The sequence below is a fragment of the Plutella xylostella genome, chromosome 18, assembly GCF_932276165.1.
Source record: "Plutella xylostella chromosome 18, ilPluXylo3.1, whole genome shotgun sequence".
NCBI lineage: Eukaryota > Metazoa > Arthropoda > Insecta > Lepidoptera > Plutellidae > Plutella > Plutella xylostella.
In genome coordinates, this window is record NC_063998.1 from 5,483,824 (window position 1) to 5,497,262 (window position 13,439).

General features: G+C 38.4%; 1 protein-coding gene across 4 annotated transcripts in view; it reads left to right on the forward strand.

Annotated features, from left to right (window-relative positions):
- Nucleotides 1-13,439, forward strand: part of LOC105385703 — a 131,142-nt gene that overhangs the window by 110,902 nt on the left and 6,801 nt on the right. For all 4 annotated transcript variants that reach the window (XM_048627275.1, XM_048627278.1, XM_048627276.1 and 1 more), the window contains 4 exons: nt 11,227-11,330; nt 11,940-12,047; nt 12,536-12,629; nt 13,121-13,308. In XM_048627275.1, the coding sequence (XP_048483232.1) occupies nt 11,227-11,330; nt 11,940-12,047; nt 12,536-12,629; nt 13,121-13,308 (494 nt within the window). The remainder of the gene's footprint in view (nt 1-11,226; nt 11,331-11,939; nt 12,048-12,535; nt 12,630-13,120; nt 13,309-13,439) is intronic.

Sequence of the window (13,439 nt, forward strand, 5' to 3'; positions counted from 1 at the left end):
TTTAAAATTCAAGTTCGATCTCAGATTCGCCACTTCAAGGCGGGACTAGAATCATAATGTATTTTTTTCTTGCTCGACAAGCTGGTGGAAACTACCTAAGGCTTAAATATTCTGTTGCCAACTGCTTCATACGATAAAGCGCCGATTTATTGATCTTAACTGGAACTTTGAATGTATTTTTCATCAGTCACGTGACTTCGCCGATTCACAAGTTAAAATATTTAGCAGATTTGACTGATAAAGTTGTTAATAAATTACTTTATGTACTAAATTAGTATTTAATTGCATGCGATATACGGCTCTATGACGCAACACGTGTAAACTCACGATTTCCTGAAAATCCCGCCCTCGCGCTACAGCGGTTTGCAGAAATGTAGGGTATTTTCACTTTTCCTGGAATTTTCAGTAACAGCTCTAATAACTATTAGCTTTTATTGGCCTTATACTCAAAAATATTATAATAATATGATTATAATGTTATTATACTGCTATAGTAAGCGAATATGATATGTACATTCTAAACTCTATTTCTTGTGCTTGGGCTATAAATGTGCATTTACTACAAACTCTTGGGTGCCAATAATCAACTACACACATGGCATGCCATCGACACCTTAAATACTCGTAAGCTTTTTAAAATTCAAGTTCGATCTCAGATTTGCCACTTCAAGGCGGGACTAGAATCATAATGTATTTTTTTCTTGCTCGACAAGCTGGTGGAAACTACCTAAGGCTTAAATATTCTGTTGCCAACTGCTTCATACGATAAAGCGCCGATTTATTGATCTTAACTGGATTAGTACACTACTTTAAAAGCCTCACGAAAGTCATGAATATTATGATTCCTACCTTATACCTACATTTCTTAGCTTGTTGTTTAAGCTTCATTCTTAATGACATGATGTGCTATTATCAATTATCAACAGCAACATCAAAATAAAACAGCCGAATTTGGACCGCAAAATATAGGTACAATTATTAAGCCTAGTTATCAATGTTATTATATTTTTTTATTGTGGATTAAATAAATAAATACTTAATCGTTTTTTACCTACTTTATTAAGTATTAAAAATCAAAGAGCATACTTATATTACTTACAATACCTAGATATGTCTGTGGTAGAATACCCAAGATACTTAAAGGGATAATGTAGCATTCCAGTCCAAGGTGGGGCACATTTAATTATGGTCTGATATACAATTATTATTTTCTATCGCACCTATCAAGTTTCCAGCTTAGATCCTAACTTTTTTTGTAAGTATTCTGTATTTATTTCTACTAAATTGAAAAGTAATAAGTAATATTATCTAGAAAATCTCAGCTACTGCAAATCCATATAGCCTTTACATAGGTTTGAAAATATAAATATCGAATACATTGCATGCATTTGTCAGCCTTCCAAAGCAATAATTGAATCAACTTCAATAGCAATGACACGGCGGCGCGGCGACTGTTCATCAAACAAAGCGTCTTTGTTTTAGCTTTATTTCGTTTAATCCAGCTATTCATCGCCAGCGAATAGGATTCAAATTTGGCTGTCGGCGGCCTCAATTCCGACGACACGTTAACACAGATACCTCGATGTTGTTGACAGGGGAATATAGTCTGTAGTGCGCAGTCGAGTACCTATAGTTGAAGTGAATTATTTTGTGGGAATTTTAGTTGGTCCAATTAGGGCATTGTCCCTGACTAACCCAAATTCCTACAGGTTCACTATCTAATCGGAATTACTGTTGGTTTTGCATTCGTTGCTTACAGAAGCTTCTCTATTTCTCCTTCTCAAATAATATCAATTAATATCCGTGACCTATTTATTGCAGTCAATTTAATCCGCTATTAAACTTTCAATTTGTTGGTAGGTACCTACCTACCTATTTCTATCGTTGATCACTTAGCTATGTACAGTAGGTATGTATTATTATTCAGGCAAAAAAACACATTATGACTCCATCTTCGTAATAATCCGAATTCGATGAGCATAACTAAGCATTAAAAATGTTAGCTATTCGATATTAAATTAATATCTCAGCCTTGACCTCATTGCAATGAACACACATTGATAACGCCTAGGTAGGTATCTACATAAATATTGTGGATCTACTCTACTTACTTACAAATCTTGCTGCAATTTACTAACTTACCAATCTTATTTGTTCCAAGAATCCAAATTACTAAAACTCTGCTTTGTTTATTATGTAACATTAAAAAAATTAAAAACCGACTTCAAAAAACCACTAAAACGTAAGAAATAATTTAAGGTTTAGACCAATCCTAGGTCACAGTATAAATATACCTAAGCAGGTACTGTTCTTTTTTGATGTTGGTGCAGTGACAAAGCAGTTAATCTGAAGAAATATGGCACCAACTTCAAAAAAGAACAGTACCTGCTTAGGTATATTTATACTGTGACCTAGGATTGGTCTAAACCTTAAATTATTTCTTACGTTTTAGTGGTTTTTTGAAGTCGGTTTTTAATTTTTTTAAAATTATTATTTTATTTTGTTATTTTTAGTTTATTTGCAATAATTATCAATCAAAAGTAAGATGCAAATGATACCAATATGTCCTACTCGTTAATACGAATCATTCGAGCCCAAACACGAGGTAGTTGCTATATACCGTTGAGGAGTTCCCTTGACTGCCTTCCGTTTCCATCATCAGATCAGCTCAAGGTCACCATCATATCTTTTTGTTATAATAACAATATTTACGTTATAAATTTCATAAGAATCGGTTGATAAGTGCCCAAAATGGAAATTTATACCCCTGTTTTTACCCCTTTACCCACCCTTGGGGGTGGAATAAAATTCTGAAAAAAAAATGGGACCACCCCTGAGCTCAACCCAATACATCAAAAAAAGAATTTTCAAAATCGGTCCATAAATGGCTGAGTAATCGATGAACATACATAAAAAAAAAAAAAAAACATACATACAGACGAATTGAGAACCTCCTCCTTTTTCGAAGTCGGTTAAAAACACCCGCCGCCCCCAGCGCACTAATACGTCACTTAGCAAAATACGACCGCGATTCATAGCACCAACATTCATACATAAATGATAATGATAATATTGCAACGCGGAGTGACGTCAATCTGTGCTTTCATCGGGGCTCCGAGCAACCCTCGCCGCTGCAAGGTCAGTGGGGGAGCACCACTTAGTTCACAATCACAGCACTCGCCCCGTCCCTGTCGTGCCACCAAGGAACAACAGAGATGCAAACAGGATGCGATCATACGTCACGTATCGATTATTCATGAATAAGAGAGCGATTTGTTGTTTTATTTGTACTTCATATCGCGCCTTTATACGAGCGAACCTTCCGCTGAAAGGTCGCAATTGAATACCGCTATAACACACGGCCACTTTTATAGCTCGTTATTAAAACTGTTAATGGATTTATGGAAACCTGCAGGATTCCGTGGCCGTTTTGTTTACACGAGGCCGCGTTTTCAATTACTTACAAAACCAATTTCAATAATATTATATAAAACACCTGCAGGATCTTCTAGAGTACATTTATTAGCAATAAATAAAAGGTAGACGGATGTTACGAGTACCGAGCGCGATCTACGCCGCTCCAAGTTAAGACCGCCTCCGTGTCAGCCGCGTAATAACAAATTCGCTCACGAACCACGGAGACAAATCGAAGCATAAAATCGAACGAACAGACACCGCGTAATTTGTTCCGCTTCTACATTATTTTTTGGAAACACTTCCCGAAATAAGCTAACAAAATTGTTTTTATAATCTACGATTTGTTTAACTCGAGTTTATGACATTCGTTACAGCACGGAGTGAGATGTTTTGACGATCACATCAAACAGTTTTGTACACTCGAATTTATCGCAATTTATCGAGTATTTTTAAAGTAAACATGTGCTCTTTTGCTTGGCCACGTGTCAAATGGGATAATAATAGCGCCGCCCACGGGGTCTCTGTCGTCTAGCTCCAGCTATTAGCTGGTGAAGTTCCTACTTACGGTAACTAAATTGTGTGTTTGAGCAACAACAGCGACCGCGGAGAGGGTAACGCACGCTCACATGAAGAAAAAAAGCGACAAAAACACACCTCGAGCTATTTCATCTAACTCGGGTCGGTGACCGCGAATACAACGCGCCAATTTTTTTCCTACAAAATAATGAACTCTGCCAGAGTATCGCTCGCGGAACTCGCCGGCCGATTATTCAAATAGAAACAAAAACAAGGCGCGAATGTAATTGTTTAATTTATGATCTTTGCATAATCCCGCGGACATATCTTAATGGCTTCATTACTGGATATATTTATTGGACAACGCCAATAAATAAATATTGGATCTACTCGATTGCGTTGTGGTTGTTTTCGGTTGGCCGCCCGTGGGAACGAGTGTCCAGTGGCCGTTATAAAAAAGCAATTACAGTTGACAAAAGCCCGCAGTCCGCCGGCCGAGAGTGCCCGGGCCGAGTGTTCCCGGGTCGGGAGTGCCCGGGTGTTCCCGGAGTAACAGAGGCGGCCGAGGACGCTCGAATCACGAATCTAATCTCACCCACAACCTTTGTTATGCAGACTCCATCTATTTTTGTGTCTTCTTGTTTTTTTGCCAAAATGTAGTTGAGCTCGCCTACTAGCATACCATCTAGGTTTATTTAAATTGGCGCCTCTGTTTTTCCCAAAATAGTGAACATTCTATTGGTATCTACGTGCCAGTATTTCTGGATTTATATCTATTTATTAAACTCAACGGCTTCAATTCTATTTTAGTTTAGTTAATACAGTAAGAAATGCAAGTCACTTACTTTAATATTAAGTTAATTGACTGAATTATTGGTGGAGATCTTTGAACCGAGACATTCCAATCACGAGTCGCGCAACAGCCAGCTACGATTTATCGATCAATTAGGTACTTACAGCGAAATAGTTTGTTAGTTTTAATAGATACCTACCCAGGTAGGTAAATGTAATATAAAGTGACGAAGGGTCCATCTAACAGGATTCCCATCTGCTACCCTTTGTAAAGTATTTACTTGCTCACTGATATTTAGATAGATATAAAAATAGAGCTTCTATAAACCGGATAAATAATAAATTTAAAACAGAGAATTCAAATTCCACTTTACATTCATTCCGATAGGTCCGTTTCATGATTTTATCGCGCGCCGTATCTAACGTTTAGATTCCAATGACCCGGTAAATGATGTTATCATTTATCTAGGTTTAATTCTAATTTATTGTAATTTAATTTGAAATTTAACCAGTAAACGCTTTTGATGTTTATTCATTCATAGTCTGTGTTGGTAATCAAATCAACTAATCATATTAAATTATGTTATTTCATAAGTACCAAAGGATTATTTAACCTTTATATTTGTTTGATGTACTTACCTAGATTAAATTAAGATTAAAGATCTATTTTTCTAGTTCGTTTATGATTATGAAAAAATCTACATTCATTCAATTCAAAAGGATATCCCATGGCTTTTTTTACCTAATATTAATTGTAATTCGTTGGTTGGTGGTCTCTATTGAAAAAAAACTCTATCGCATCGGTTACCGGTAGGTACTTCGGTGTATGGCTTGTTCACTTTGTCTCCGTTTCCGATACAATCCTTATAAATTGTGTGACTTTTATTTTATAGCTATGATCGAAAAGGTTCATATATGCACATAGAGATCGGAACGATTGAGGCTCGCTAAAACGTGCCAAATCTACATAAGTATGTTTCGAATGATTACAGCAGCTGAGTAAATAAGAAATGTGTTTATGCAAATATTAAGACTGATGAAACTGGATACGCGGAATAGAATAGAAAGAAAAGCGAATATATTGTTCAGACGAACTAGTTCATGATTTGCGCGTTTTCTCTGGTCTAGGAATATAGACGCCAGCCGCAGCCGGCCGGCTCGGGGACCTGAAGGGTTACTCTATACTGACGAAAAACGAACTAACGAGAGATGTCATTTAATACAACGAGATAGAATCGTGGCCCGCGGGGCATCGCTCTGAAATTTTATTTTTCGTCATATATAGTGAAGCCCCCCTGACATATAGGACTGTTGTTATTATTACGAGCATGTAGCCCCGCGCTCAGCGATACGTTTGCCAATAGTGGAATAAATGAAACAACTATGGAAGGAAGCACTCCACATTCCCATGTGGCATCATTTCATCTAAAGCCATACAATTATCTCTTCAGTTTGGTACTTACTTACAGTTGACTGGTTTTGATTTAATTATGTAGGTAGTCAATCAATAATTTCATTACTTTTTAGATTGCTCAGCCCTCAAGTATGCTTATATACCATTGTCTGCGCAGTTTGGCTCGCTGCCCGGCCTTTGTTTCAAATTATCACTGAAAATAGGCTGTATCAGCACTAGTTTTATATTACTTAACAGGTCATTGCCTCCTCACAACAGCAATCCGCGGCCGAGATAAATCTGTTCTCATGTTCCGGGTCAACGGTTTTCAGAAAGAGTAATCAATTCAGATGACGAGTTTATTCACGAAATCGGTTCACAGAACGTTCATGAGAGAATACTCCTACGCAACAAAAGGTTCCAGAATCAAAAGCGTTCATTGTAACGTCCGTACATAATAACAATTACGGGTCCCATTCGGTGATTAGTCACAGAAGCGGCGTCTCCCGTGTGGTCTGAGGCGAAGTATGCTTTCCACACGCGAGCGGTATAATGAGCCGGACAAAACATACAGGAGCGTAAAGCTACCGGACTTGTTTTGGCTTATCAAATAATTATTTTAAATTACTTGTTATAAGGTCGTCGTTTTAACCATAATGTTACTTATAATGTTCCTTATGTATTATTAGATTAAACACATTATTAATTTTGATCGCTATTACCGAAAATCCCCGACAGTTTAATCCCGTATCCAGGCAGCAACCCCTATTATTTTTAATTAAACGGCGTCACCTTTATTTGTGGCGCAATACAAACATGCCAGTAAACGGGTTAGGTGGAATGGAGTGGGGTGGGGGTTTATTTTCGTGTTCATGCGCTTTTTGCGGGAACCTAATTGCACGTCCCGAGACTAATTGAACGGTTTCGCCGCATGATCGGTGCAGCACTCAGCACTCGCGATCACTAGAATAGGAACTCACTGTAGCTGCATATTAAATATCTGGACCACAGTTTATTTTTAGACTGCTGAAAACCGCATATCCTTCTTTTGTAGGTTAGGATTCGCCTTTTGATGGAAATCTCAGTCAGCCTACTCTATACAATTGCATTATTATGTAAGTAACGCAGTACATACCTAAGTATATGGCACCAATATGAATACACATAAGAACACAAGCTGTTATTAAAGGCAGCCATTAAAATCGGTAATGTCCATAAAACCTGTTATTATTGTCCAATGTTTAGTGCATGTTCTGTCAATGACGGTGGATTCCGTTCCAAAGGTATTAATTATAAACAAATGTATACTTTCTTTTAACTTTATACTATAAGATTTTTTATAATATCTTTTTACCTTTTTAAATCAAACAGAGGAATTTTTTAATATATTTTATCCATTTATAGTTTACCAATTAAACGTTTACTTTGGTAATGTGGCTATGACTTAAAATAAATGCAAGTAATGTAGTTCAGACTTAAATTGTAGGTACTTAATTTAATTTTTAAGTTGTAATTTTGCATTTTTCTTTTATGCACATAAAGAGCATTTTGTATTGTGTTGAGTAGTTCAGGAAACTGTGACAGTGTGAGGCCGCACTGAAAACAATACGAAGTGTCCCTGATTGAGAGTGACTAATTAGCTCTCGGGGTCGGTTTTTCGATGAATTATTCAACTCGTGTAAATAATTCGTTTTAAAGCGAACTGAAAATCGCCTGCCAACTCGCCGACCCGCATTGGCCACAGTCGGCACTTATTGGTTTTATTTAAAAAAGTTCACTTCAACCGCTCAATCCAATAGTTACCATTATATGAAGATCTTATATCATTAAAATTAATAAAACAAATCACAATATTATGCCATTCGTAGTTCAATATCATTGTACCCACATCAACTTATATAAAGCTCTGGCGGTCGAAAATAATCATAAACAGTCAAAAGATGTAACAAAACAAATGTCTGAATTCTGAATCAAGAAAAGAGTAAAAAAATGTTTTACTACACTGGCAACACCTGCCGGGCAGCTGCCAGCCAAGGTGAACCGCTGCGCCTAAAGAGGATATTATGTTCTGCAACACTATTGGCGGGATTTTTTGTCTAATCTTTTGACGTTTTTAAATTTTATCGGATTTTATTGTGTTTTGTTTAAAAAGTTTAATTTAAGTTGAGCACTGTTATCCATAAACATAAAGTGGCGCGGCGAGTATATGTATAGATATTAAGGCATCGATTCAAATTAATATTTTAGCTTACCTTGATTGAAATTAAAACTTATATATATACTTTGCAAATACGCTCCTATCTACCTACCTTGTTAATGGGTATGGGTACGAAGTTACAAGTTTATTACGGTTAAATACAAGTGAGTAAGTAAGTACCTAGGTATTCCTAACCTACTTTTACCACTAACTTACGACTGAATGTTTTAGTTAGACATTACCTAGGCGCAACGCTAGTCGACCCATATTCAACAAAGAGTTTACGCCGATTACACCACCGGCTATGTAATTAATTTGCTAATGTATTTTCCACTTTAATACACTTACTTGCGGACCTTGGCTTGTTATTGTTGCCTATCGATCTTGTGTGTTGTTTCGACCTTTGTAGGGCCCGCCCTTTGCATAGGTTCTTAGAACTGCCTTGACAAGGATGCCAGACTACTTATTAGTGCAGTGTTGGTACTAAATAGGTGCTGAATTAATTACTAATTAGTGTCTGCAGTCTATAAGCTTAGTAAAGTTAGGAATTTAGATTGTGTGCATATATAAGCTTCTTAGATAATTTGTGGCCACTTTTAAACTAAAAACATGGTGGTTATTTCAAGGAATTGTCAATACTTACGTGTTTTTAAAATTCAAGTTATTTTTATAAACATTTATTAGCAATGTCGAACGGTTTTTAAACAGTCAAATTATTCTCAGTCACTCACGTCGCGAGGCGTAACAACTGCAAACCTAAGCAAATAAAGAGTAGATAAAATGAACAAAACAACACCAAAAAAAGAATAAACTTGAGCTCCACTAGCTCCAATTAGCAACGAGATATTATAAACAGGCACTCGCCAGTTCCCAAGATCTCATTAACCGAGTACAACCACCGACAAAGATACAGAAATACTCCAGAAAAAGTTATACGATATAATAAAGAAGAGGTTTTATTTGCAACGGAACAGAAAATTACTGGGCAACTTATGAAGAAGAGTCGTCAATTTGGTACGTGCTAGCTGTGCGGGGGTGTATTGTAGGTACTACCTGTACCTACCTATATATCTACCTATAGTTAGTGCTACCGGCATTGAGGAGTTTACCGGTAATTATGTTGGCATCAAGCGTAAGACAAAACTAGAAACGCTGAAATGAGTAACAACGCCCTTTGTCAAATTAATGGATGTTAGTTTTTACAGCTCGTAATTTTATTTTATTTTACTCTAAAGCGGTGTTGGTTATGAAAACTTTCATTTTTACAAACTTACGCCTCAATTAGTTCTGCCCTTTGCACGGTTTAATTTGCCACAATTTATAGTTTTATAAGATTACAACGTTGCCAATTGCCGTGCCAGAAGCTATACGCAAATATTATTATGACTATTTTATGACATTTATATAGTTTGGTTTAAAATATAACTGTACTTACCTGCCTACATAGATTAGGCTCGGATTAAGCTAAGAACGGAAATGATGATACCTACGCGTATAACAATATAAGTACCCTACTTTACTTAACTGAAATAATGTTAACTAGGTACCAAGAAAGCAACATTAATGATACAACCTGCGTCAAAATTCTCATACTTACCTTAGATCACCGACTTTGTCACATTACGGCGTAACAGCAAAGTGAGTCGGACTCCGACTCCAGTTTAAGGCCGCCTCTCCGCCCACGTCGCGCGCGGTAGCTACAAGTAACGGTACTCGCGCCGCCGCCAGCGCCGCGCGGCCAATTTACGAACTAATTCAAATGTCACGGCTAATCTAAAAAATACTGGAGTTTTTGTACGCTTTTTACTGTGCTCCTGATTGATAAGGTGGTATTCAAACGTTTGCTGAGCTAAAAAATTAACAAAAGCCTGAATGTGTTTACTTTCAAATCCGGGTTGGTAAAAATAGATGTATCTAGCTAACCTAAATTAATTAGAAACCTAGATACCTACTCGCATTTTCAAATTAGGTTTATTAAACCACATTCCAAAATACTTAATCTGTATAATATTTAAAGGAATCAGTAAGCCGCAGAAATGAAGATTAAAAATATTTTACGCCACAGGCGTTTTTCCGGAAAACGATAATTAAATCGGCTTCAACTTTCTGAAGGTTTACAGATGAAACATTCTGAGTATGTACCGAGGTATTGCGTTGAATTAAATGGCGGTGTTTATCGGTTTAATTTTAATCTCACTGTATGTTTGGAGTTCTTTTACGTTTAAACTTTGTATCTTATTTTTAAATGACTGATATTGACAATTGAAAAATATAATATGTAAGCATTCACATTACTTAATGAATACGTAGGTAGGTACACAATGGGTAGCAAATTTAAAGCAGCAACCGAAATTAGAACCAAAACTTATTATTTTGCACAATAGGAAGTGGCGATGAACCGCCGACTCTATCTTCTATCTCCAACCACATCCGCTACAGCCGTTGTCCTCATTAGTCTCTACTTTCTGTGCTTTTGTGGGTCTTAGTATGATTCTATCACACTTTAGTTACATATTTCTTGTTCTTGATTACTATGAAACAAAATATATTGTATCTGAGTGCCGCACTCGATTTTATTACTTTTAAAAAATTATTATTACCATGTAGATCTGAACATTTTAGTAGACATTGCATTCACATTTTCAATATCATCAGCATCGCAACCAACTGCTATCATCTACCGGACGACACAATACTCTACTTCTTAATCCAACCACTAAGAGCCCCTATGCCATAGGGCATAAAACAACTTTTACTCGGTTGTCTATGTAAAACAACTGTATGGCACTACACCCAACGTTTTCCTGTTCGAGGCCAAATTCGCACCACCGCATTCCCCACCTATTTTCAACCACATACACTTACAACCATATCGTTCTTTATTAACCTGCTTCCTATCTGTTGTCTCCAGGCTACTACCAGCCGGCGGGGCCGCTGATCAAGGAGGCCGGCGCGGACGCGGACCGCGCGCTCGCACGCTACCACCCGCCGCATTACCATCCGCCGCATCCACCGGTAATTACATACACCCTGTAGAATTACTCTAAAATCATCCTGAACGGTGCGTCGCAAGACGTGACAAAACGACGCGACGTGCGCGTCATGCGCCCCATGCGCCTTCTGTAGAGCTTAAGCTACAAACTTTAGGTTAGGAAACATAACCTAACCTAAAAGATAAGTAGAACTTAAGCTACACCCTAGGCTGCATTTCTTCTAAGCGTGGAGGTGTCAGACACTCGAGCTGGAGCTATAGCTAGTCAGGTGACTGTCGATGCAGGGTATGCCGGACGAATAAACAGACAAAGAGTTGGTCAATCCAGCAGGCTCCTTTCATGCAGGCTGCGACATGGCATGGGACACGGGACGCAATAAGATAGACATAAATCGTATGACCAGGAGGATTTACTTCGTTTTCGTCAATTATAATTATAGTAACCCACCTTGACTCGATCTTTAAGACCAGTTTCTATCAGTTGCCATCCTCATATCCATTCCAAAAAGATTTGTCAGTAAAACAATAGATTTGGTAAACTACACCTAATAAAGCTTCTTACTAGCCACCTTCACATCATCAGTAACTGACTCATTACATCTATTTCACATCGTACTTCAACTGCTCCCCAGGTGCTGCCGCAGTATGGCCCGTACTACCCGTCGGAGCTGTGCTACGGGCGCTACTACCGGCCGCCCGCGCCCGCCTACCACGTGCCGGCGCCGCAGCCTGACGCCCCGGTAAATAATTCTTATTGACTAGATAATAATGCTTATGTAAAGCAAAAAAGAACATTCTCCATAATAAAAAAAATATGATTTTATTTCCGGGCTTAGATATAACATGTTGCACACGTAGGTTGTTGGCCCGCTGAAAGCGATGAATTCCGGTTAATAAGGAGAAACTGAATACCATGCATGCTTGTTGTACAAAGTCTCCAATGTACAATAGAGCTGGCAGAGCCATCTACTAGTGGCTTTAATGAAGCACATTATTTTCTCAATGTGCTCGCTATATTGCCAGCCCAAGATATCCACTCTGATCTCATCCCACAAAGAGAGTTTTTTGTCTAGCACATCAAAATACATATATCTTTTTTTTAAAGAACGTTCTTTTGAATGAACCAATCTACGGTTGTGTGTCACACTTCTACTATAGGTATAATATCGCCACCATAACGCCATCTATGTTTTCCAATAGTACCTACTCACCTCTATGTTGTTCTCAGATGGTGGGCGTGGCCGGCGACCCGTACCCGCCGCCGCAGTACTACGGCGCGCCGCCCTGCTACCAGCACCCGCCGCCCAGGGTCGGATACTTAGGTAACAACCACACTATACTGTAATAGTTATTTATAGAAAAGGGGAGGGCACCAGTGCCCATTCGCCACTGCTACCTAAAAGATCTATTGTGACTCCCCTTGCCGAGTTAAATCTCACTCTCTAGGCCCAGATCTTTTATAAACCTGATGATCTTAGCGGGAGGGAGAGACCTGACATCTATCAGGGCTAATTTGTAGCCGCCCAAGATTCATTTTCTCTTGTGTATGATGGCCTCTCATTATACAGATAATTTCTATACTGTTGGTATAAGATTGGATTGGAAGTTATTTGATAGAGCATAGGTTATGCGCGTGAGTGGCTGTGATGAAAATTTAGTAGATGGATCTCTATGGGGCTTGAATCCTTGTTATCGTTGCTAATTTTTTTTTAATATTTAACTAAATTGTAAATTTTATGAATAAAGAATTTAATAATTATAATTTATTCTTGTGTATAATACCAAGTTTAATCAATCGTCCTCTCCATTCCAGAATACCGGGGATGCCCGTGTCCAATGAACGCGTGTCCAAAAAACGTCCATATTGGGCCCGCTACTGGTAAAGCCCCAGCCAGTGGCGGCCCCGCCGACGCACCCGCCCCCGCGCCGCCCGGGGCGCCCCTCAGGCCGAGGGGGCGGGCGCGCGCCGCCTCCCCCGCCGTGGCGCACGGCAGCGGGAAGGTAAGCCTCAAATAACAACAATTTGAACATGGTACATTGGCCAAAGGTGAATGGCATGGCAATGGCAGGAATGAAGGTGCCATGACCCGCCAGAGCAGCCATTGATGAAACATATACTGATGTGTAGCCCA